Consider the following 27,418-nt stretch of genomic DNA (forward strand, 5'->3'; position numbering starts at 1 on the left):
ATCTTAAATCGTTCTTAAGGGAAATATTACGAAAAATTATCATAAATTCCTTCGCGCAAAAAGTTGAGTACGAAATATATAAGTTTCGTACACTATTGAGTACGAAACGTTATGTGTACACATCACAGATTATGTGTACTACGTCAGAGGTTCTCCATTGTGATCAATTTTCGCGAGTGAAAACGCAGCAATGGGGAAGTGTCATTTCAAACCAGGGTGGTTAACTGAATATTCCTGGGTACAGAAAACAAATGACATTCAAAAAGCACATTGTCGGGTCTGTATGAAGACCGTTGATGTCAGGGGATGGGGAAAAGCGCTTTGAAAAGCCACGAGAAAGGGGAAACCCACAAAGAAAACATGAAATTGAGAAGCTATGTGTTTGTTTGTAATAACTTTAAAAAGTAAATAGATACATTCAGTACACCAGTTTAGAATCGCCCGGCAAAAACGTTTATTCTTTTTACCACAATAATTTTTTCGGGATTTAGTGTCAATGTGAGAAGATGTAAAAATAAAGGGTAATATTTATTTTGTATGATAACAGGTTAGGTCAGACGGCATATGCAGTTTTTTGTCATAAATAGCCAATTAAAGTTTAACCTTAGGAAAATTATTAAAAATCATTCAGCTTACAGAATTAGTATTTCAAAACATTGTCATAGCATTTGTTTTCAATCAGCAAAAAGTTTATTTGAAAATAATAAAGCCTTCTATACCCATATGCACATTTCAAAACATAACTCATTCAATCAGTTCCGGTTAACTTTTTGCTGCATTTTTCCACCCTGTAAGCTATTTACAAAAGATTTCTTGCTAAAACTTTGTTAATTTATTCCTTTACCTAATGTATACCTTAGACACTTATCATTTTGTTTTTATTGGGGCATTATGGAAAATTAAATACAAATTAATCGGAACTGCTGATTATCGGGAACTGGTTGACAAACTGTATGTGAGAGTCATTGAGTTAAGGATGGATAACATGTATGTAATAACTAGAAATAACATGTATGAGTTATTGTGGAATAAGTTTAATTTGTTTGAGCAAATAAATGATATTAACTGTGTTAAACTTGCTTGAAAATGCACTTTTTTAAGGAAACTAACGTACGGTTCTCGGCCTTGAAAATGAAAATTGGGCCTTGGAAAGTCCTTGAAAAGTGCTTGAATTTAGGTTTGATAATTCTGTTTGAACCATGGAATACACATTTCGGAAGCGGTAATGCGGTCCTACCTACGCGCCTCAAAATGTAAGCGAAATATGTACACAAGTCTGTCAGGAATGATTGAATAAACGAAGAAAATCGTGTATTGATGTAAGTTTTTTGAAGAAATGTGCAGAAAATATATTAAACAAGAGCTGTGTTTGTGAAACACAATGCCCCCTGCTGCGCAGCTTTGAACCCATATATTTTACCTTTGACCTTGAAGGATGACCTTGACCTTACCACTCAAAATGTGCAGCTCCATGACATACACATGCATGCCGAATATGGAGTTGCTATCTTCAATATTGCAAAATTTGACCTTTGACCTTGAAGTATGACCTTGACCTTTCACCAATCAATATGTGCAGCTCTATGAGATACGCATGCACGCCAATATTGAAAAAGTTATGGCCAATGTTAAAGTTTTCGGACAGACAGACAGACGCTTTATATTTGACATTTGACCTCGAAGGATGACCTTCACCTTTCACAACTGAAAATGTGCAGCTCCATGAGATGCACATGTATGCCAAATATCAAGTTGCTATGTTCAATATTAAAAAAGTTATGGCCATTAAAGTTTTCGGACGGACGGACAGACTGACACACTGACTGACTGACTGACAGTTCAACTGATATAGGCCACCCTACCGGGAGCATAAAAAGCAATGGCGATATTTTTCTCAGCCACATAATTGTTAATAGTTTGATATCACAAAATGAAAGTGAAAGTAGAACTGTCAAAAATGACAACCTGTCAACGTGTTGTTTTTGCTGGCACGAGAGGGCCATTACACACAATGTGTTCACATTTTGACCATAGGCTTTGTCAATGACCTTTATAGTATGGGTAGCTTTGATATTATTTATTGCTATCATGTAACTGCATGATTGTGTTATGTTTACAATACACAAAGCATAAATAATGATATAAATATACTGATAAAGCTTATAATAATCTGAGAACTATAGCCAGGTCAATTAAGGACTTAAAATACAATTTTGTGTCCTGATTTCATGAAGAAATTACCATGCATGTCCTAGATTTCAAATTCAAGGCCCTGGTGTGTTACATTGGTAGCATTACCGTTAAACTGTTACCAGGCTTATGAAATTAGTTTTTATTGAACTATCTAAGGAAATCTAAATCAGGCACTGATTTTTCTTGTTTTAATACAGTCATAGATCAGTTGTGGCCTCTGGGTAATGACCAATTTTTGCTTACTTGTCACACCCTTAAAACTTTCCACACGTCTATAATAGCAAATCTGGATTTAGGCGATCTTCAATGGTACATTTAAACTTTAGCTCTGTTACAAGAGTGCTGGTAAAGTCCAGTCACATATTTAAATCTAGGCCATGTCAAAATCAAAGTGTCAAAGACAAATGAAAGATGCGTTCATTAATTATTGTCCAGTTGTTTACTACTGCTATAAGTTTTTAGCTCACCTGAGCGATAGCTTGGGGTGAGCTATTGTGATCACTTACCGTCCGGCGTCCGTCCGTCTGTCCGTCTGTCTGTCTGTCTGTAAACAATTTGTAAACATCTTCTTCTACTAAACCATTGAGCCAATTTCAACTAAATTTCATGTGGAGCATCCCTAGGTCATGGGACAAAAGAATTGTTAAAAAAAATTTGATCACATAACCAAGATGGCCGCCATGACCATATATGGTAAAAACCTTAAAAAATCTTCTTGTCAGAAACCGCTCATCAGATTTTCAAAAAATTTCACAGGGATGACCTTTGAAGGCTCCCCTGAAAAAGTTGTTCAAAGAAATTTGATTCGTCAAAAAACATGGCCGCAGGAGCTCGTTGAACTTTGCATGTTTATTCGTTTTTGCCTATTTTGTGAAAACTTTCAAAAACTTAACATTACACAATAGCTGCATCTCAGTGGAGACCTCCTGCTGATAAAGATGTGCCTTTAGGAGGATTTGAAAGGCAAAACTTACATAAGCCAATAGTTGCAACTCAGTGGAAACCCCTAACAACCCTTTCAGAACTTTACAATTGCATAACCTGCACCTGTTGAACTTTCCAAGGAAATTCTTCATTGCATAATCAAACAGCTCAAGCAGATTTCAAAGATTCTTACATGCCCCTCTTTGATGTATTATTCAATTCAGGTCAGTCAGTTCTTCAAATCCCTTTACTCATGTGACATGGTTGACTCAAATAAATAAGTGAGATGTCGAATGTTTTTAGTAAATAGATCAGTATATGATAAAAAGGCATACTCATAGGTTTCTCATTATGGGTTGGCTATGCATTTTCATTTTTTGTACTTTAATGTAGATGCATCTAGAAACCATTGTGCCTTTTCCTAATGCAAACACTTGATGCCTCATTAGCAGATGATATTTTGAGAATTTTAAGAAAAAAAATAAATCTGTTTAAAACAAGCCAAGATTTCTTGTATCTCAATGATTTCAACTTCAATTGCATAACTATACATCATTGAAGAAGTTGTTTCAATTCATGATGTCTTTAAGCCCTTTTACATTAATTTAGACTCTTCCAAAATAAAAGCGTATCCCCCCATACATACACTATTGCATAATCAAACTATAGCATTCTCCTCATAAACCCTTAACCCACAACAGTTAATTCTTTCTGCAAATGTTTGTGACTGTGGAAATCGTTGAAATAAAAGAAGAAAATGCTGAGATTAGCATCTCCTTTCATCACAATGCTTCCTACCCTATTAAATATGTTTATTCTTATTCCATAATAACTTAATTTGTCGTCTGCAACCTCTTTCAATTTGAAAAGGGTTAACTACCAGAAATCAATTAATGCTGTAGTTTTGTTGATGAGAAATTATTTTTCCTTTAAAATGGGAGGTGATTATTGCTTAGGAAATTGCTCTGGTAGGGTTGAATCATCGTGGAAAATTGAGAAATTGTTCAGTCCAAAATATGTTGATTGGTAAAAGGATTTATCCTTATGCAAACATGGGTTGCCTGTTTAGTCGATGATATCTTGTCAATTTTGAGAAAAAGGAGGAATCTCTTCAAAACAAGCAAAAATTCCTTTTATCTCAATGTTTAAGTTTTTAGCGTACCTGAGCAGATCATATTCTCCTAAACCATTGAGCCAATTTCAACCAAATTTCATGTGGAGCATTCCTACGTCACGAAAAAAAAATATTGTTAAAAAAAAATTTGGTCACATAACCAAGCTGGCCGCCATGCCCATATATGGTCAATACCTTAATAAATCTTCTTGTCAGAAAGGGCTCGTCCGATTTTCAATTTTTTTTACAAGGATGATCCTTAAAGGCTCCCCTAAAAATTTGTTCAAGAAAATTTGTTTCTTGTCAATTACCATTGGGCCTAAGGCTATTAAATTTGTTCAGGTGAGCGATTCAGGGCCAATGTGGCCCTTGTTATATAATATGACTGATGAACATCATGTGAGAGAAAATTCACATTATCATTGTATATCAGGTTTAGCAACCTTTTAGATAACAAAGTATGCTAGTTTTCAATGTCGCTTCTGGGGATCAAACCCATAGGGCTTATAGGAAGATTCTGAAATTTTCGATCCCTCGAGAGCAACCAAACCAAAAATTAAGTCAAATATTGCCGACTCGTTTTTTTGAGTCGGTTCATGACGGATAATGGAGCTTGATTGGTCATTGTCGGCTCTGGTACTACTTACATGTACCCCGGGTACTCTTAAGTATATTTACATGTACCCTGGGTACTCTAAGTATACTTACATGTACCCCAGGTACGGTAAATAAACGTAATTGTACTCGGTCCATATTAGACTGTACCCGAGTTGTATTCGCGCCCAAAATCCAATGTCGTAAAACGCGCAACCGATTATCTTAAACACACTTCTCTTCAAAAAACACTGCATCAACATGCTTTTTGAGTATGTGTTCCGATAATATAGAGGCCATTCTACAGAAAATTGACATAAATGTGTATATATAATTATTACAAAAAAATAGTCGACAACGACTGATTAAGGGTTAAATTTCCCGGGTCATTTTAGTATATTTACCATACCCAGGATACATGTAAGTATACTTAAGAGTACCCAGGGTACATGTACGTAGTACCCGAGCCAACAATGAACAATCGAGCGATACTGGAAGGTGCAACATCTCTCACGCCCCCTAGCATCGCCTTTAGCAGTATTCAATTCTCAACAGGAAAGTGCTGGAGTCATTGATCCCGAGGGACAAGAAAAACAATTGATAAATGTTCGAAATAAATAATTTGATTAATGACAATTCTGTTATTTGAGCCAGGTCACAGGAAAAGCGCAGTCAAATCAGTATCCAATTAAATTATTTGTTATTCAACTTATTGTCAGAAAAACGCTTTTAATCAAACAGCTTTCAAGCGACTGCTGGCTGATCTAGATCCAAACTGGCCACAATCGCCTTAACCCTTTGCATGCTGGGAAATTTGTCGTCTGCTAAAATGTCGTCTGTTGAATTTGTAAAATAAGCATTTTCTTCATTTTTTTTTGAAAGAATACTATCAGAATAGCAAACAGTTTGGATCCAGATGAGACGCCACGTTCTGTGGCGTCTCATCTGGATCCAAACTGTTTGCAAAGGCCTTTAAAATTCGGTCACGCACTGAAAGGGTTAATGTCTCTTTTACTGTGACACAGTTCATTTAACTTTAAAATGATAAAAAGTACTAACACTAAGAAAGAGTACTAACCAGTAAAGAGTTTGAAATCAATGTTGAATCTCAGGACAGCTTGGTGATCTGCAAATCCGCGATGAAATGTTGATATCGGGTATCATAGTCATTCAATAAGTCGCAAAATGCTCGAATACAATTTATAAAGCACAATGTGACTTATATTGATAACTAAAAATACCAGTAATCAGTATGCCAGTTTTGCCGTGTCAAGCTGTTACGATCCAGAAAGTCCTTCATTCACATCAAGTATATATCCTTCGAATTCCAACTATTGTTGTCATAAGCGGAGATTTAGTGAATAAATAATTCATATATCCTAAATGATAGCTTCTAAATAGCGAAACAAGCCAATGTATGCAGTAAGAAAGTTTTTAATCGAGACTCTCATTAAGGCGGCCATTGTTGAATGTTGAAACATGAACGACAACTCTGCTAGGAGAATGTTATCAATGCTTCTACGCAGTGGCGTATGCCCAAGGGAAGTAACTGAAAAATCGAGTTATCTCAATCGGACTGGCTCGGTCTTTTACATAGATGGCCATTGTGAAAATTTTTTAGGTGATTATCAAACCTTGGACGCTGCTGTTCCAGCATCGTCAAAAATGGGAAACTTATTAGGCAAGGAGAAGTTAATTTTGTGTGTAGAACTGATGCAAGCTTTTTAGGTTGGGGCGCTGTTGATTTGATCACAAGTGGTCATGCCAATGGAAGATGGAACCTGAATGAATCATTGTATCCATTTAATTACTTGGAAATGTTGACAATTTTTTATGGATTGCAATCCTTTTATAATGGAGAAAGTGGAGTTCATATTCAAGTTCAGTCTGACAATGTAGCAGCTGTTTCATATATTAATGATATGGGTGGAATTGCCTCTTTAAGTATGGACAGATTATCTGGTGATATTTGGCAATGGTGTTTAGTGAGAGACATATTTCTTTCAGCAGTTTACATACCTGGTTCAAGTAATACTGCTGACTATTATTCAAGAAATTTTTCTGAAAATACAGAATGGACTATTAAGTCAGATATTTTTCAGAGAGTTTGTAAACAATTATTTAACCCTAATATTGACTTGTTTGCTTCAAGATTAAATAAACAAATTGATCGTTTTGTATCATGGTACCCTGAACCTGGGTCCTTTCATAATGATGCATTCTCATTAAATTGGAGAGAATTGGAACCATACATATTTCCTCCTTTTAATTTGATTGCAAAGGTGCTAAATAAGGTGAAAGAAGACAGAGTTAAAAAGGACTCTTTGTTTTTCCATATTGGACGGCACAGTCATGGTTTCCAGTTTTATTCAAATGTTTTACTGATATTCCTGTAAGCTTGCCGAGACATAAAGACTTGCTGTTTCTCCCTCACAGCGGGGAGCTACACCCGTTAGGGAAGAGGTTGAAGATCTTCGCAGCCATCATATAATCCAGGAGATGTCAACAAGAAAGATTCCATCAACAGCTTCAATCCTCATTACATCATCTTGGTCAAAAGGAACTAGACAGCAGTACAAATATGCGTGGCAGAATTGGGTGCTTTGGAACGGTATCAGGTTTGGCAATCCCTTTCAGACGCCTGAAATAGTTGTGTTGACATATTTATGTTATTTATTCCAGATAGGAAAATCATATTCAGTCATTAATTTGCATAAAGCAATGCTTTTACAGTCTTTACCATTGATGGGAAATACATGGTGTGTTAACTGTAATTTAATTACTAGGTTTATGAAGGGAGTTTTTATGAAAATGCCCCCAAAACCAAGGTATAATTTTACTTGGGATGTAACTCCTGTTTTGAAATTTCTTTCTTCATTTTTTCCTTTGGAAAGTTTATCATTGAAATTATTGACTTTTAAAGTGGTGGCTTTGATTTCGTTTACTGCAGCCCCGCGAGCACAAACTTTAGTTGCCATGGATATTGATTATATGCTGAAGGAAAAGCAATGTGTTATTATAGGTTTTCCATCTGTGTTGAAAACTTCAAGAATTGGACATTCATATAATTTAAAAATTGAGCATTATAAAGACGAGAAATTGTGTGCTATGCATACTTTGTTATTTTATTTAAGTAAAACAGAAAGTGTATGATTGTCAAGAAAATTACTTATTTCGTATGTCCCTTTTAATCTGTTTCCACTAGTACTGTTGCTAGATGGTTACGTACTGTTTTGGATTTGTCTGGAATAGACACTAATAAATTCAAGGCACATTCTTTTAGAGGGGCATCTGTATCTAAAGCTTTAGTAAGTGGTTGCTCTTTACAAAAGATATTACTTACAGCGGACTGGTCTTCTGATAAGAACTTTAGGAAGTTTTATTACAGACATACTATTAGCAAAGAAAATATGTCGTTTGCTGATTCGGTATTTAAATGACGATGAACATTTATTATAATAAATGTGTTTGTTTGAGTGAATGTTTTGTTGCTCTTTGAAGATGCTATTGTATACATGTGAAGCCGAAGGCATTTACGAAAAATAATGTGCCCTCATCCTAGCTTTAGTGAAGGATGAGGGTCATTATTAGAGTAAAGCCAGAGGCTGAGCATGTATACACCCACCCAACATTTTTATGTATTGTTAAACATACATTTATTCTGCAATATTTTATATCTGCTTTTGTGTTTTTTCAACAAAACATTGAGCTTTGAATTATGAAAAATGTGCCTAGTGCTTGATTACTTCGGGTAGACTCGATTTTCTCGTTGTACTGGCGAATTAATCGATTAGTTCGAACGACTCCGAACATAATGCTATTGTATACATGCTCAGCCTCTGGCTTTACTCTAATAATGACCCTCATCCTTCACTAAAGCTAGGATGAGGGCACATTATCTTAACCAGCAAACAAGACTGCTGAGAACTCATCCCCAATGTTTTATAATTATTGTTATCTAAATGTACATCATGGTCAACTTGCACATGTATGTTTGGTCAATTGTCTAAATTATGCCCATACTGGGTAATGTCATCATTTTCCGTGACCACGTCATTGGAAATTAGTCCAGGAGCCACATTAAGATTGTCAATTTCTTGCTTGGACAATTTAGAAAAATCCAACACATTGGAATTCATTTTTGAATTGGTGCACGTGCTCGTAGAAGCTGACCACATATTTCTGTCAGTCTTTTTAACTTTACTTTTCTAATTAATTAAACATGTATTATTGGCACCCTTCGAGCCAACAACTGCCTTGTCTTTCGTTTTATTGGGAACTACAGATTTTAATGTCTTTTTTGGAACAACAGGCAAGACACAATTATCAGACCCCAAACTCGAAAATTCGTGGTCTTCTGCGAGCGAAAGATCGTCACCCATTTTGGCTCTAATTGTTACCAAACAAGTTAAATACTAGGACTACGTCCATAGTACTTTTAAGACAGTGCACTGCAACTCCAATAGTTCACGGTCAAATATATTGCGTTGTCCAATATATCGCGAATCGGCTATGACTCCCAAAAATCTGACGGCCATAATCCCCAAATGACATGTTTTAATCTGAGAATTTGCTGAGATTAAAGTCCGTTTAAAGCTAGTATTTCACCCTGTTTTCATCCACTTTAATTTTCTGTATAATCTGACATTCATAATCCAGTTTTGTCCAGATTGTTTGCATTCATTGTACATCACTTTCACACTTGTGTACTGCAATAAACAATAACCCCACTTGCCAAACATCACAGGTCATTTCAGGTGTTACCATTCTCAATTGAATTTGCTTTGAACTGCCAAGAAGCACACCAGTCCACACATGCAGGTGTATACAATTATAGCTGTAAATTTCACAAGTGAATACTGACCTATCTCAACAATATTTGCGTGTTAGATACAGATAACTACTTGCTTTTTATTATATATATATATATATATATATATATATATATATATATATATATATATATATATATATATATATATATATATATATATATATATATATGAGGAGCATATAGTTGCCAGTTTGGGGTTCCTTACTTACTTCCGTCACACTTTTGTTACAGTTTCTCATAGCGCCTTCAATATTTTATCGATCTCTTACATATTTGGCATGTAGGTACCTTGCATGGACCTCTACCTTTTGATGATGTTTGAGGTTTATGGGGTCAAGGTCATTGTCACTGGGGCTAATAATAGATATTTCCATAACAATTTTGTTACAGTTTCTCATAGCACCTCAATATTTTTCCGATCTCTTACATATTTGGCATGTAGGTACCTTTCATGGACCTATACCTTTTGATGAGGTTTGAGGTCACTTGGGTCAAGGTCAATGTCACCAAGGCTAAAAATAGATTTTTCTGTCACAATTTTGTTACAGTTTCTCATAGCACCTTCAATATTTTACTGATCTCTTACATATTAGGTATGTAGGTACCTTGCATGAACTTCTACCTTATGATGAGGTTTGAGGTGACTGGGGTCAAGGTCAAGGTCACTGAGGCTAATAATAGATTTTCTCAATGTCACACTTTGGTAACAGTTTCTCATAGCGCCTTCAATATTTGATCGATCTCTTATATAGTTGGGTTGTAGGTACCTTGCATGGACCTCTTCCTTTTTGATGAGGTTTGAGGTCACTGGGGTCAAGGTCACTGAGGCTAACAATAGATTTTCTCAAGGTTACACTTTTTTCCACACAATTAAACCATTTATCGAAAAAGCATCATTGGGGAGGATCCATCAGTTTTACTGATATCCTTGTAATTTAGAGGTAAAGATCCCTCAGCTGGTCAAAATGCACCACTATTAAAGCCCATGCTTTCCATGAGGATAAATGACGTCATATTGTACATGGGTCTCATTTGTGCATGCTTTCTTGAACACTAAAACTTTGAAATGGTTTTCGGATAACATTTTTAATTATACGCATTTTAAAATACTTACATGGAATAATGTTTTTTGTTATACAATAAATAACATATTGATATAACACATAATTCAATAAGGTAGGAAAATAGGGTGTTTTGAGATTGCCACACTATGCAAATGCATAAATATACATGCATGAATGACCTGACTAGTTATATCGCGCGATGGATATATCACAGTCGCAATCTTTGGACCCCTTCAACCGTGATATATTGGCTTTACAGAAAATAATGCATAGAACTTTGTTTTGGGCATTTCAGGTGTTTTGGTGTATTAGAAATATATGGCCTTGAAGAAATATACTTACATTCTTGAACTTGAAACTTGTTTATATTTTTTTTTTTTTTTTGTTTAAACGCCAGTTTTTTTAAGCAAAAAAAAATTACATTCAATAGTTAAGGATTCAGACCTAGAATACTTATATGAAAGTGATTTGTTCTTAAATCAAATAAGTATTGATATTTTCACAGCATAAAACTTTCAAGTTTCTGATATTGCTGTTGATAATGATGATTATAATGATGACGAGGAGGATGAACAAGATGATTGTTTTAATAACAATTATGTAAAAGATCCAGATAATGTGTTTGACAGCAATGATGCTGATTGATGATGATGATATTACTTTGATAAATCTGAAAATCAAATACAAAGGTATACTGAACATTACAGCAGTTAAGGTAAGCAGACAAGGGGATACTAAAGAGGACATCGGTAGTCCATGGAAAAGTGAAGTTTGGGTTGTTCGTCTAGGGAAAAGTGAACATGAAGTCAGTAGATTAGGGCATAGTTAATATGAGTAAAACAGGCAATGGAATATAAAAGTGGATCGGTAGTTTGATGAATACAGGATAACCAGTTGGAAATAGGTAATAGTAAGGTAGATAGGGAAAAGAATAGTAAAGTGAGGTTGGTAGTCTAGTGAATAGTGAAGTTGAGGTCATTAGTATAAGCAATAGTGAGGCAGGTATTCAAATTGTCTAGGAAATAGTGAAGTTAAGGTAAAAGAAAAGAGAAAATTGAAGCTAAGGTCAGTTGTCCTGAGAATAATGAAGTTGAGGTGAGTTGTCTAAGGAATAGTGAAGTTGAGGTCAGTTGTCAAGGGAATAGTAAAAGTGAGGTCAGTAGTCTAAATAACAGAGTTACAGGTAGACAAAAGAGGTTGATGTCTAGGAAATGGTGTGGTATGTTGTCTAGGGATAAGTTAAATTTAATAGCTGTCCTTAAATAACTTCTGTGACTATAAGGCAGTTGCTTGTTTATAGAATATTTCAATGGTAATTACGTACAAGGAACTTTGTAAATAAGCTACATTTGCAAGCTGATAAATGTCTAGCAAACGTTGAAAGACTTTTGTTCCTAGAAAAAGATATGACAATGAACAAATATATATTTACCATACTTTTTATTTCAAGTGTTCATGGACTATATTTGGCTCATTGCCGATAATTAAGCATAATAACATAAATAACTAAAAATGCTGATTTTGATACAGCAGAGGACATTGTGGAGTCTCAAGTGTGTAGTTGGTTAAAAATATTTACCCTCTGGGCAATCTGTCAGTGCATCGTCTTTTTGTTGTTTTTGTCGTCTGCCTGGAACTTGACCATGATCACCTTAAATAAGAAATATTATAAAGATGAAAACTTATTCAAATTGATACATTAATATTCTATCACAAGACTACCATGTGAGAAATCAATTTAATATTCACAAGTATGAATTTGAATTGTTGGGAAAGTAGTGCTTAAAACTTTACGCATGCCTTTGCCCACTGACAAAGCAGCATACTGTTGCATTTTTTAAATAAGCTTATTTTGGACATTTAATTATGCTCAAGTTGGAGGTAATGAATACTTCTGTAATCTTATTGTTGGTCGCACATTCTTCAGGTGTAGGCCATGATCCCCTTGTCAAAAAAGTGATCAAAATCCGGTTATAACCCAGTTTTAAACTGGGTTTAACTCTGCGGTATTGGCACCGAGCTAAAAGCGAGTCTTTTAAACACACTTTTTGCTTACCGACTTGGTTTTATCTGAGTTAAATCTTGGTTTAACTCGCTTAAAGCCAACATAGTGGGTTTTTTAACCGTCTTAAGTGGGTTTAAAGTGAGTTTTCTTCAGCTGTGTTTAACTCTGTGGTATTTGCACTGTGCTAAAAGCGGGTTTTTTCAGACACGCTTTTAGCTTACCGACTGGGTTTTTTAGCTTACCGACTTGGTTTTTTAGCTTACCGACTTGGTTTTTTCTGAGTTAAATCTTGGCTTAACTCGCTTTAAACCAACATAGTAGGTTTTTTAACCATCTTAAGTGGGTTTAAAGTGAGTATGATTTTCTACAAGTTGGTTTTTTGAGGTTTTTTAAACATGCTTAGACCAACTTCTGTCTGTGGAGTTGGTTTTATGTGGGTAAATAGTGTGTTTTAAATGTGAGCTATAAGCAGGCTTAACACGGTTTTTAAGTGAGCGAAAAGTGAGCTGAAAGCAAGCCTTTCTTAGTTTTTTTCACAGTGAAAACATGCTTTTAACTCACTTTAAACCTAGTTATTAACAGTATTTTATCTGTGAAGAAAACATTTGTGGGTTTGGGTAAGTTGGTTTTTTGTGGGTTTTAACAGTGAGTTTTTTTAAGAAAGTAGGTTTTTTGTGAGCCTTTTGTGGGATTTTGCAGTGTGAAAAAAAATGATTTTGGACTGATATGTTCTAGAAAAAATGGTTTTTGCGAAGCAATTACAACAGTTCATTTTAAGCCCCGTGTGGTTTAAAGGAAAAAAAAGAAAATGTGTACGATATTATGTTTATATGACAAAAATAGTACACCGCAAAATAATACAAACATATTATTTTTACAGTACATTATACAATAATAGACATTTATGGAAGATTTTAAAGCAAAAGATTAACCGCAGTGGACCTCTGCGGGGGGAGTATTTAGACCGCAGCTGCTGCAGAGACCTGGATCTCAGCTGTTGGAGGTACCTGAACCACAGCGGAATGAGGAACCTGGATTTCAGCGTATGGAGGGACCTTGACGGCATACGGTGGTGGGACCTGCACAGCAGCCACTGGCGAGACCTTGACCGCTAGGGGACCTGGACGGCAGCCAGTGCAGGGACCTAGACATGATCTTGGCGGGTGGAGGGACCTGGAAAGCAGCTGGAAGAGAGACCTGGAAAGCAGGTGCTGGAGCGACATGTACAATTGATGCTGCTTGTGTCCTTCTCCTCTTGAGGATCTCTTACGCCAGTTGATCTGCAAAGGATTAATACCAAAACACTTTCAAAAGGGCAAGACATTCTTCAAACATGTTAATTGGTTATGTTTTCTTTCCACTTAACTATGAAGTATTGCTGTTATGGTAATCTTGTTGATTTCATAATAATACATAAGTTATTTGCTTGTTGTTTTTGTTTGTTTATTTTTGAAATTTTAATCCCGTGATCACATGTGACTTAGCACTTTTCATCAATTATTTAAAGAAATTGCGTTTGGTAGAAAATGCAGTTTTAAAATGTACCAAGATGCGTGGTCTCATTTGGCTGTGTGGACTGGTTGCATTTTAAATGCAATAACCTGTATAGTTTACCTCTCAACAAATCCAGCTTTCTTGGTCAAGGACAGGACGAGGTTTCCCCACTCTTGTTCCCCTCAAGTTTGCCAGCTCGTGCAGGGTAAAAACCAGGTATAAAAGTCCATACATCAGGCAGGCGATGATGCACATTCTTTCCAAAGGATCTTTCCATCAATGTAAATTTTGCCTCGTGGAATTAGAGTTTAACCTTCAAAATTAAAATATTTAAGTTCTAATTAAGTATGAGGGAAAGGAATCCGTTCAGTAATACCAGAAATAGCTATAAATAAAATTTAAGATGACAATAACCATGAAACACAACCAAATTTTTTCACTGTACACAAAATTTTAAAGTTTTTCATGTGTAAGTTTATCTATAGACCGTTTGCAATAATAGGAGATTTTTACGTACGCACCGGTTTGGCCGCCATATTGGAGGTATACCAGCGAAGCGTAAACATCGATCAAAATTAAGAGAGCGTAAAACTGTGACTCATGGCGTCTAAATCACTGAACCAAAAAGGGCCGTACAAAGATAGACTGGAGCCTGCAACAAAAGCAAGATACATTGAAAAACTTGCATTGATTGGTGGTATTGACCCATATGATTTGAAAAAGCTTTGTGATGATGTGAATCAACTGCCATCGTTGACCTACCCTGACATCGTTAATTATTTGTTGTTTACACCTAGTATTTACACGATGGAAGATCTGAAAAACTTCAAAAGCTTAGAAGCAGTGAATCAAGTTGAGTGTGGCTGGGTTTCTGGCGTGACTTCTGCTGTGTTGAGTAACAGACTGTTGGTGAAAGGAAGGGTAAGTTATTGTTTTTTTCTTGAAATTCATTGTTCTGGATATTAAGCTTTTTTTTTTAATTTTCTCTCATTACTACATCAGCCCTGTTCACAGATTTGTACTGGTATATATGTATCGAGGTAAACGGCATTTGTCCTACCACCCCTCGAAGCTAGCTTTTTTTAGCAAGTACTTTTGCCAGACGTGGTAGAATGTCTGTGTATGGCTCGAGAGGTCCTGGGTTTGATTCCCAGTCGAGGCGTGTTACTGTATGTTTCAGCCAGTAACACATAATATACACTACTAAGTACAATGTTATTCTCATGTATACCAAGAATTGAACTGAATTTTACCTATGCTGACCTATGATATCGGATTTATAAGATCCAGTTATGATGTTCTTAACGACAAAACGCATGGTTGGAAACAATTATTTTAGATTTTGGTTTCACTTCAAACAGCATATGCGACATGCTTACAACTTAGGTAATTTTTAGCTTTTATGCTGACTTTTTTTATGTGTTTCATATGTCAAGATGCTTAATATCTTGTAAATGTAGTTTACTATTGCTTTTTTATACTTACAGGTTCTTCACTCTCAAAGAATGCATGAAAAACCACTGTCCCCATGGTTCATCTCTACGAAGGATGGTCAAGTTTTGGCCAGTCACTGTGACTGTATGGCAGGATGTGGAGAAACTTGCACACATGTTGCTGCCTTAATGTTTTGGGTTATGAGAACTGTTAAAGTAAGAGACGAAAGGACTGTAACACAGGAACCAACATATTGGACCATCCCCCCATCCGTGAAGAATGTTGAGTATAGAGAAATTTCTAACATTAACTTTCAAAGTGCGAAGTCCCTCAAGAGAAAATTTGAAGAGTGTTTAAGCAGCTCAACCAGTCAAATTTCTAAAAATGTTCATCCTGTAAGAAAGACTAGGAAAATCCCTTCCCCTACAGAAAATGAATTAGACTCTTTCTTCTCTGATCTAGTTTCCACCAACCGTAAGCCTGCAATCTTATCAATTGTGCCTGATTATCTTGAGAGCTACAAACCTAAGTCAGCAGTGCTCAAGTTGCCTAAACCACTAACTGAACTCAAGAACAAACAATCGATGAATTTAGATTATGACCAGCTAATCAAATCATGTGAGGGCATTGAAATTACGGTCACTGACGAGGAAATTGAAAATGTAGAGAAAATCACCCAAAAACAGGCAAGTGAGGGTAAGTGGTTCAATTACCGCGCTGGGCGTATCACAGCCTCAAAAATGAAGAGTGTTTACACTGCGAACATTGATAATCCGTCAAGTGCGTTAGTAAAATCTATTGTTTATCCCAATGTAAACTTTAGAAATGAAGCCACCAAATGGGGGATTGACAATGAGAAAAAAGCTGCCACTTTGTGTTGTGAAGCCCTTGCTACTGACCACGACAATGTTGAGTTGATAGAAACAGGACTTTTTATCTCAAAGGACAGACCATTTATAGGTGCTTCCCCAGATGGGATCATCAAATGTGATTGCTGTGGGTCCTGTTTATTGGAAGTTAAGTGTCCATTCAATCACAAAGGAAAAGTGATTGATGAATCAGTGCCTTATTTGATTAAAGGGGAAGATGGAGAGCTATGTTTGGACAGAAATCATCCATACTTCTTCCAAATTCAAACTCAACTTGGGGTAACAGAGTTGGAATTGTGTTACTTTGTTGTGTGGAGTGACATCAGTGTTCACATTGAACAAATACATTTCAACCCGGAATTTTATGAACAAATCTGTGCTAAGGCAGAAGTTTTTTTTCGTAGGGCTTTGTTACCAGAGCTTGTTGGAAAGTACTTTACCCGTCTGTCTAACATCAATCAAACTGATATGAACTCAGTTCATATTCTTAAGGAAATAACATCCAGCCAAAAGATGATGGTAATGTGGGAGAAAGGTTTTGCTATTGTAGAGGACTTGAGGAGCCACCCATGGTTGGTTGCGATGGAGAAAATTGCAAAATTGTGTGGTTTCATTTTAGCTGTGTAAATATCACCAAGTCGCCTGAGGAAATTGAAACAGTGAAATGGTATTGTCCAGATTGTGCTATGTAAATGATAACTTACTTGAAATGGAAGTGACAACTTGATCGCAACAATTAAATTGAAACAGTGAAATGGTATTGTCCTGATTGTGATATGTAATTGTTAACTTATTTGAAATGAAAGTGACAACTTGATGGCAACAATTTCAGAGAAATGTGTATCTGTTTAATTAATAATTTTTCTCCTGAGAAAATATTGTACCATTTTCATATTGACAGATATTTGTTTTGAATGAGTGATGCATTTTGGCTAATTATGTGACTAATATGGTTAATGGAGTTGTGTTGCTTGATCATTTGAGCCTTGGTTCTTAGAAAACTGGGCTTAATGCATGTGCGTAAAGTGTCATGCCAGATTGGCCTGTGCAGTCCGGACAGGCTAATCAGGGACGACACTTTCCGCCTAAATTGGATTTTTGCTAAGAAGAGACTTCATTTAAACAAATGTCAAAAAAGCGGTGTCGTCCCTGATTAGCCTGTGCAGACTGCCCAGGCTAATCTGGGATGACACTTTATACATATGCATTATGCCCATTTTTCTCAGAACGCGATTTAATTTGGTCATAAAAATGTCTTATTTGTTAAGTCTTCTAAGTAAAAGATTGGTATTTTTGTTTTTATAGGAAATCTTCTTGATTTTGCAAAATTGAGAATTGAATAAAGACGTCATAATGATAATGCAATTCCATGTGTACTGTTTTGCTTAACTTTATTTCTTACATATTGGTCCAAGTCTAGGAGTCGAATGACATAAAGTCCTTTAACAAAGTAATTCAACAGTTTATCACACTTAAGTAAGTATTTAAATGGAAAATCAATTCACAGAATATTTTTTTTAACTATGTGTACTAAATTCATAATACAAGTTGAATTATTTTTTTTAGGACTTTTTGTTCAAATATTAATCCTTTATCAACAGCTCTTTAATCATAGTATTTGAGAAGTAACATCATTTAGAGTTAAATTTAATCAATAAAATATGATTTACAGAGTGAATTATGAAACTATATAATGCTATATACTAATCTATATATACTAAACACAGAGAGCATGGATAAGACAATACAATTGACAGTCTATTTATCAAAGTCGACCACTGATTCACATAAGTTAACCAGCGCACAACACACATGAGCTATTTTGTCAATTGTAGTAAAGCCATCTTCATCTTTGGTAATCACTAGGTCCAATGGTAGTGTCCCATTTAAGAATGTGTACTTTTGGCGCACAAGCCCAATAACTCTCTCAACATGTATCCGTACATTGGCTATTTTTCTTGTTGTTTCTACATCCAATGGAGAGAGTTGGTCTTTACCTTTGGTGAAAGCTGGAATTTTCAATGACCCACAAACAGAACCAACACTATCCGCAATGTCAAATCCTCTATCTGCCAACACTAAATCCCCCGGCAAAATGTAATCTAAAAAATTGCAATGTTCAGTGACATATTTGTCACTTGCACGACCGCCCCAACCTTTGGAAATAAACGACACTACTCCCTGTGGTGTGATTCCAATAAGGAACTTCACAGTGTTGTGATGTTTGTATGACGACCATGTCTCTGCCCTCGCTATAAGATTTGATGGACGCTCTATAAAGATCTCGAAGCAATCAATGATTACTGCACACTTATTACCAAACTGTCTTTGGAACTGTACTGGCATTGTTGCTCTCAATGAGGCTCTGTCAGGCCATCGCACAATTGGTTTTAGTCTTACATACATGATGTCAATGGTATTCACAAAAGTTCGAGAAATGGTTGCACATGAAACATTCAGTTGGTAGGCAAGGTGATTGACAGTCAAATTTAGGCGAAGTCTACTTAAAGTCATCACAAGGCACTCAAACTTTCCAAGTGTTACACTATGTTTGCTTGTTAAATAAGGATATAGATACTTGTACAATGACATCAGTATAGCAAAACAAGAAAGTCCTGTAAAGTACCTCACTCTTTCATCATTGTCTTTAAGAGTCTCCTGAGAAAACATAGACGCATTCCGGATAGATGTTTTTAGATTTTCATTTTCTAGTTTCAAACGTTTATTTTCCTGTTCCAATGACTCTACATCTGAAGTAAGCATATCAGTCTGAACATTCTTTGCACTATCTAAATTTACATCAGGTGGTAACTCTGGAGTGTTGTTGTCTGAAAGATCTTGGACCAATGATCTTGCAGTCTCAGCACGTTTCTTCCGTCTCTCAAAGCGCTCAGCAGCAACTTTAGGGGCAGGCGTACTCGGAGCTTGACATCCCATGTTCACTGATGGCGCCCAATCAGGACTGTCTCGGTCAAAAAGTTCTGCCTTTTGCTCTGAAAATATAAAGTGACATAAAGTATGACTTGTGTGGTATAACAATTTTCTTTCCACTTTCCTGGTTTTAACTATGAGACTCAAACCACCAATTTTTAGTCTGAGCTCCAGCTATGATCTTCTGGTGAATAGACAAAGAATTTCATAATTTGATTCTTTTCAATATCAAAGTGTATTCTTTATGTGGATGTAGACTTGATCAATGATCAATGCTTAAAATTGTGTACCAGTACAGTAGACTGTTCAACTTGTACATGTACATGGTATAAAATTATGATCACTACATTCAAGTTATGTATTCATAAATATTTGCACATTAACTTACTAGATACAAAATGGTCAGAACACACTCGAATATTCTTCAAATTCTTTCCACTGAAGTCTTGTTGTAGCCTTGCTAACCATAATCGCCGCCTCTCTGTTGACAACTCACTGGTTTTCTTGCACTGATTAGTAATTATCTCAGGTAATCTATAAAAATGTCTGTCCTTCTCCCTTGTAGAATTGTTATGACAGCCGATGACTCGGCAATAATTGACCATTTTGACATGTAAAGAGAAATTAAGCGGCGAATTGTAAATAGCTGTCAATGATGCGTAATGGTTAATCGAGCGTGTCCCTCCAATATGGCCGCCGGATATTCGGACAGACACCTGCAAACGGTCTATTTTTGCCTCAAATTGTGTTGTTTTTCCTTTAAATTGCAAAACAATAACTTATCCATTTACATTTGCCAGTGACAATACATAAATATGATAATGATCATAATTCAATAAACTTAATAAAAAAAGGGATGAAGAAATGACAATACAAACCTGTTAAAACTGTTCTTCAGTATTCCAAAAAAAACAACAGGCAGTTCAACCTCCTTTCCAACCAACTTATTGTTGATTTCCACATTGTAGTAAAAAACACATTGTTTTCATCACACAATACCTCATGCTGACAGAATTTCAAGACATTTTACACTACCATTTTAAGTCTTTCACTTCTTTATATTAATGTTGCTGAATTAAATTTAGCTCAATATTCAATTGCTGACACCAGCTTGTTTTTCAAAAGTTGTTGTTTTCAAAAAGATAACTCCTTGTGAAATAGCCAATCAAAAGCCTTATATCTCATTCCACACAGCCTTATCTCTAAGCAAACCCCATCAGTAGCCTTATCTACCCCTAGATAATCAGTACCCTGTTTAGCTCTGAATGCCTGACAGATTGTTATCTGTTTATTGTAAGTGGTGTGAAATAAGGGTGTTTTTAGGTATTGTCTTGTTATATAGATAACAGTTGATGTAACACAGGTCATGGTTGGCATTTTATTATTTTATTGCAAATTAAGAAAATGGATATGATGGTATCATATGAAAATATCAAAATCTTGCATAACTTATATACAAAAATAAATAGATCATTTCCAAAATAATGTTTCCAATACCATAATTATTTAAATATGCAGATTTAACAAGTAAATACTTTTTTTAATTAATATAAACAATCATATAAGATTATTTTAAAATTTAAAAAAATAAAATAATTTTAAGACATAAAACAATCATAAGATATTGTTTGTAATAAAAACAAACATAAAGAAAAAAATCAAAGTGAAACACAAACTCTTTCATGTATTATGTATAAAACTAAGCTTGACCATTGTTATAGTTTTTGTCAGTGATACTTGTTGTCCATCTGTGAACCTGTGATGTTCTGAAAGAGCCATTTTCATCCAATATTCCCTAAAAATTATGGGGAGCACACAAATGTACAATAGGGACAATGGCAAACAAGCTGTAAAAAAAGCCCCTTTACAATTGACTTGTATTATTTATGGCTATAAACATCAAACAAAGACCTAGTTGAAGAATTATTGTTTCATTGATGAGTTATATTAATAAACAAAAGACCAACTTAAAGACCAACTTATTGAAAAGTGTGTTAAAGTGAGTCTTTAAGCCTCGTTGCAGCTCTCAACTTTTTTACAAAAAGACCAATTTAAACTCACTTAAACCCACTTCTGTTTAAAAAAAGACCAACTTCTGTTGTAAAAGACTCGCTTTTAAAAAACAAAAAGACACACTTAAACACACATAAACCAACTCATAAATAAAAGGCTCACTTTTGACACACACAAAACCGACTTCTTACAGAAAAAAACTCGCTTTAACACACATCTTCTTAAAATAACCAACTTTAAACTCAGTTAAGCACAGTTTAGCACACATAAAACTCGCTTTTAATATCAAAAACCAACTTCTGCTAAGAAAAACTCAGAAAAAACTTAGTTTTATGTTGGTTTAAGTGTGTTTTGGTATGAAAGTGGGTTATTTTTTGACAAGGGATCTCTCCCATGAGTACCTCTTCATTTATGCAAATTGCTTTAAATCTCTTAATTTCTGCAAATGGCCATAAATCATGGTCACTTCAGTCTGCAAATTTCCAAAATTTGCATATTTCCAGAAATTTGCATACAGTCTTATATGAATAGTATTTAAAGGGGGTTTTGGGGAGAAAAAGTTGAGAGGAAAACAAATGGATGCTTTAAAAATATACTATTCAAATCTTGTGCCTTGATATCAACACTTTTATGTTTTAAATATACTTTTTATTACTGATCATAATAGTGTATTTCTTAGTGTACTTTCTTGAATAAATGTGTGATTGTGAAATAAAATTTGTAGAAGACATTTGAGTTTGGATTTAATATTTGTTCACAAATTCAACGTGAACTGGTGGCAGCTTACCGCTGTTTGCCCAAACTTATCCATTTAGTGTTGGGCCATGCGCTGAATTAACGAAAAGGAGGAGACTGTTACACATCACAAACATTACTATTTGAGGACTATTCTTTTGTACTTGAGAGAATACTTAGTAATTTGCCAAAACAACCATAATGTGTTGATAAAAAGATTTTCTCCACTGATTATAAAATCAATAATTTAACAAGGGCTGTTTGTAAAACACGCACACACCCCAAATGGACTGTCAGTTGTAGTGGCAGCCATTGTGTGACTGTAACCTTTGACCTAGTGTACTGAAATCAATAGGGGTTATCTGTCAGTCATGACCAATGTCCCTATGAACTTTCCTGATCCCAGGCTTAAGCGTTCTTGAGTTATCATCCGTAAACCATTTTACTGCTTCAAGTAACTGTGACCTTGAACTTTGACCAAGTGACCTGAAAATCAATAGGGGTCATTCCTGATCCTAACCAATAAGCATTTGTGAGTTATCATCCGGAAACTGTTTGACTGTTTCAAGTCACTGTGACCTTGACCTTTGACCTAGAGTACTGGCAATCAATAAGGTCATCTGTCAGTTATGACCAATGTCCCTATGGACTTTCCTAATCCCAGGCTTTAGCGTGCTTGAGTTATCATCCCGAAACCATTTTACTGTTACTAAGTCACTGTGACCTTAAACTTTGACCTAGCAACCTGAAAGTCAATAGAGGTCATCTGCCGGTCATGAACCATGTCCCTATGAGCTATCCTTGTCTCAGGCTTAAGTGTTCTTGAGTTATCATCCGGAAACCACTTTACTGTAACTAGTCACTGTAACCTTGAACTTTGACCTAGTAACCTGAAAATCAATAGGGGGTCATCTGTCAGTCATGACCAATGTCCCTATGAAATTTCTTGATCCCAGGCTTAAGCATTTTTGAGTTATCATCTGGGAACCATTTTACTGTTACTAGTCACTGTGACCCTGAACTTTGACCTAGTGACCTCAAAATCAATAGGGGTCATCTGTCAGTCATGACCTATGTCCATATGAACTTTTCTGATCCCAGGCTTAAGCGTTCTGCAGTTATCATCCGGAAACCATTTTACTGCTTCAAGTCACTGTGACCTTCAACTTTGACCTAGTGACCTGAAAATCAATAGGGGTCATCTGCCGGTCATGACCAATGTCCCTGTAAACTTTCCGGATACCAGGCCTAAGCATTCTTAAGTTATCACCTGGAAACCATTTTACTGTTTCAGGTCACTGTGACCATTAACTTTGACCTAGAGTCCTGAAAATCCATAGGGGTCATCTGCCAGTCCTGATCAATTTACCTATGAACTTTCCTGATCCCAGGCCTAAGCGTTCTTGAGTTATCATCTGGAAACTATTAGGTGGACGGACCTACCGACATGTGCAAAACGAAGGGGGGCATAAAAATGATGCCAGACTTCTACTCAAAATTGTGTTTGTGGTTATTGCATAATATATGTATAGTTTGATCAGAAGGCCAAACACAATATAAAAAGCTCAACAAATTATTCAATTTAGTCACATAACATTGTAATTCTTTTTTTGTGTGTTTTGTACAATGTTTTAGCTTAGGTTCAATTTATTTTAAAGCCAAGTATTAAAATTAAATATGCATGTTTACATGCAGTGTTTTACTATTTTCTATGGAAATGATTTACCTTTTTCTGATACTAAAGGCACTGCAATATACTCATGTCCAGGTGGGTAATACTGGTTATAGCTGCCAGGTTGCTGGATATTTTGTGTTGGTGGATATCCAATTCCCTGTGGAATTGGTTGTGGTGGCCAATACAAAGGACCTGGTGGAAATTGTTGTTGCACTGGCTTACACCCACCACCTTGCAGGTTAAAATTAGGTTGTCCAGGTTGTCTGCCTGGAACTTTATCATAATCACCTATATATGTGCAATGTGTTAAAATTAAAGGTGTATCTTAATATTTTTTTGATTATATGGACCATTTAATTATTTACAATATTCAGGCAAACTATATAGTCTTGCCCCGGCACATGTTTCAGCTGCCAAGATAAAATATCTTTGCCAAAGCACTTTTGAAAGAATGTTATTGCATAGCTACTGATTTATATGATGGTAAAACATCTTCGTTTAATTGCTGCCCATGATCCCGACACGGTCATCATGATATGGTAATGGCCATTTACGCTCTGGGATAAGAAAAAAGATAGGTTTACTAATATAGTTATTACTTTACCTTTTTGTGGTCCTGCAATTTCGTGGTCATTCGCCAGGTTTGTCTGATCAATAGGTGTTTTTTGTGGAAGCTTTGAATCTGGTTCATGTTGGGGTGTGGCTGGGTATGGGTCACTTCCTTGAGGAAAGTATGACACTTGATTACAGGAAGGATAAAGTGGATAAGATGGTGTTGTTGGATAATAGCTGCTTCCTAATAGAATGTTTGCCCTTTGATATATGGTTGTTTCTGGTTGATGCTTTGGTACTGCTTGATGATTGCCAAGTCCTGATGGAAAGCGTGCCATTTGATAAAACTGAAGATCTGGTGAATATTGTGGGTTTGTTGAGTAATAGCCACTTTCATGTGGAAAGTTCATCATTTGAGTTTGATAAATCTGATGATCTGGCAAATGTTGTGGTGTTGGTTGGGTGTTAGCACCATCTGGATTATGTACTGGTGCATTATCTTGCTTTTGTCCTTGTTGCTGTTCTCTACATTTGACTTGATCATCGTCACCTTAAACGAGGAAATAAAGATATGCTGTACTATTTAAAAGTAATGCAAAAATATACTCTGAGCATTCACATGAATACTGTTATAAACTTGGCTTTTGTAGGAAACAATGACTTTTTGGTGTTATTCTTTAACCCTGCTTTTTACCTTAGCTGACCTTTGTAAGCGCAAATGAAATTTGAATAAAATTTCCCGCCAGTAAACTAGACCTTTTCGAAATAAAAGATGTTCAATCTACAAACAGTTATCACATTTCCATTAATAAGTCATTAAATTGACTTTCTATTTTGTGAAATATAGGGTATAAAAAGGGATACGAAAGAGCGCATTGCAAGAATGTTAACTGCGTGTTCAGAATGAAACAATTTTTAGTTGTTTGCTTGCAATTAGCTTATGTCAATGCCAACAATTTCAAGCCAGTTCGCTGTTAACTACACTTAGCCGGATACCCGCCACATCTGCCGCATCCGTGCGAGAAAGAGCTGTATAATTTATGAAAGAGGTTTGAATTTTTCAACTATATTCATTCACAAATGAAAATATTACGTGAATAGTGTAAAATGGAATAGTTGTGAACGGGGTGTATATAGAAAAGATTCAAGAAACAATGTTTGTATTATAGGTGCCGCTGAAGTGATTGTTTATGAATGATAAAAATAGTCCACTATCTGCTGCGTCTTAATGACTTAGTATTTTTGCCCAGCACAGGTCATTCATAATCTGAGGCTATTATTATATGCAGCTGCTGATAAACAAGAGAGAGTCCAATTGCACGGATGATAACATCGCAATTGTATAAGGTTTCACTTGTTTATATTCACAGTTCTCAATTTATAAAACCTTGAACATGAGTTCAACAATAACTACACGGATACGATAGACAACAACAAGAAAGCTTCATAATCACTTAAACCGATTACAACTTTTTTTTTAAATATAACAAGAATTATCTTTAAAAAATGTAGTCGGCATAAATGCTGACTTTGAAATAAAGTTTGAAATTAACGTTTCTAAATAATTAAATTGAAAACAAAAGTTTTACTATTGTGTTTTTATGCCCCCCTTCGAAGAAGAGGGGGTATATTGCTTTGCTCATGTCGGTCTGTCGGTCGGTCTGTCGGTCGGTCCGTCCACCAGGTGGTTGTCAGACGATAACTCAAGAACGCTTGGGCCTAGGATCATGAAACTTCATAGGTACATTGATCATTACTCGCAGATGACCCCTATTGATTTTGAGGTCACTAGGTCAAAGGTCAAGGTCACGGTGACCCGAAATAGTAAAATGGTTTTTGAATGATAACTCAAGAACGCATACGCCTAGGATCATGAAACTTCATGAGTAGATTGATCATGACTTGCAGATGACCCCTATTGATTTTGAGGTCACTAGGTCAAAGGTCAAGGTCACGGTGACCCGAAATAGTAAAATGGTTTCCGGATGATAACTCAAGAATGCATACGCCTAGGATCATGAAACTTCATGGGTAGATTGATCATAACTCGCAGATGGGTCCTATTGATTTTGAGGTCACTAGGTCAAAGGTCAAGGTCACGGTGACCCGAAATAGTAAAATGGTTTTTGGATGATAACTCGAGAACGCATACGCCTAGGATCATGAAACTTCATAGGTAGATTGATCATGACTTGCAGATGACCCCTATTGATTTTGAGGTCACAAGGTCAAAGGTCAAGGTCACGGTGACCCGAAATAGTAAAATGATTTTCGGATGATAACTCAAGAACGCTTTTGCCTAGGATCATGACACTTCATAGGTACATTGATCGTGACTCACAGATGACCCCTATTGATTTTGAGGTCACTAGGTCAAAGGTCAAGGTCACAGTGACAAAAATCATATTCACACAATGGCTGCCACTACAACGGACAGCCCATATGGGGGGCATGCATGTTTTACAAACAGCCCTTGTTTTCACTTGTAAGTCGCATATTACTGCATGAAATGTGTGTTATAATAGGCAAACCATACATTAGTATAAGTAGATAAAAATTATACTATGGGAGTGAACACGATAATGTGTCCTCACATGGCTTATCATGGGTTTATTTCTTCATCATCAACATTTTAAAAATGTTAATATTAGATTATCATGCAGTTTTCTTTCCAAACATTTAAATCACATTTTCATAGCCGCGTCATGCGAAAATGGGTCTTATGGTCGTTTGGCCAGCTTAGCTCAAGTTTAATGTGGTTTGCTTGAGAATTTAATACAATGCTGTTTAATACCAATATATTTATTATGCCCTCCTTCGAAGAAGAGGGGGTATATTGTTTTGCACATGTCGGTCGGTCCGTCCACCAGATGGTTTCCGGATGATAACTCAAGAATGCTTAAGCCTAGGATCATGAATCTTCATAGGTACATTGATCATGACTGGCAGATGACCCCTATTGATTTTCAGGTCACAAGGTCAAAGGT

At 35.8% G+C, this 27,418-nt stretch overlaps 2 protein-coding genes and 1 long non-coding RNA gene across 11 annotated transcripts in view; 1 reads left to right on the forward strand and 2 right to left on the reverse strand.

Moving 5' to 3' along the window:
• The window catches only part of LOC127832014 (uncharacterized), a 167,825-nt gene that overhangs the window by 98,129 nt on the left and 42,278 nt on the right, over nt 1–27,418 (reverse strand). For 7 of the 9 annotated variants that reach the window (XR_008026619.1, XR_008026620.1, XM_052357150.1 and 4 more), the window contains 3 exons: nt 24,484–24,981; nt 23,931–24,167; nt 12,303–12,374 (listed from right to left, as the gene is read on the reverse strand). Coding sequence is in view for 7 of the 9 variants with exons in the window: in XM_052357150.1 (XP_052213110.1) it covers nt 12,303–12,374; nt 23,931–24,167; nt 24,484–24,981 (807 nt within the window). In the remaining 2 variants the exon portion in view is untranslated. The remainder of the gene's footprint in view (nt 1–12,302; nt 12,375–23,930; nt 24,168–24,483; nt 24,982–27,418) is intronic. The other 2 variants (XM_052357148.1, XM_052357147.1) reach the window with 2 other exon arrangements.
• The window catches only part of LOC127832021 (uncharacterized), a 55,572-nt gene that overhangs the window by 27,193 nt on the left and 961 nt on the right, over nt 1–27,418 (forward strand). The window lies entirely within an intron of this gene.
• On the reverse strand, nt 17,900–20,206 carry LOC127832016 (uncharacterized). Its single transcript, XM_052357156.1, has 2 exons — nt 19,845–20,206; nt 17,900–19,518 (listed from the first exon to the last, which is right to left on the reverse strand). The coding sequence occupies exons 1-2, from the start codon at nt 20,059–20,061 to the stop codon at nt 18,284–18,286; spliced, it is 1,452 nt and encodes a 483-aa protein (XP_052213116.1). The 5' UTR covers nt 20,062–20,206; the 3' UTR covers nt 17,900–18,283.

The sequence above is a fragment of the Dreissena polymorpha genome, chromosome 5, assembly GCF_020536995.1.
Source record: "Dreissena polymorpha isolate Duluth1 chromosome 5, UMN_Dpol_1.0, whole genome shotgun sequence".
NCBI lineage: Eukaryota > Metazoa > Mollusca > Bivalvia > Myida > Dreissenidae > Dreissena > Dreissena polymorpha.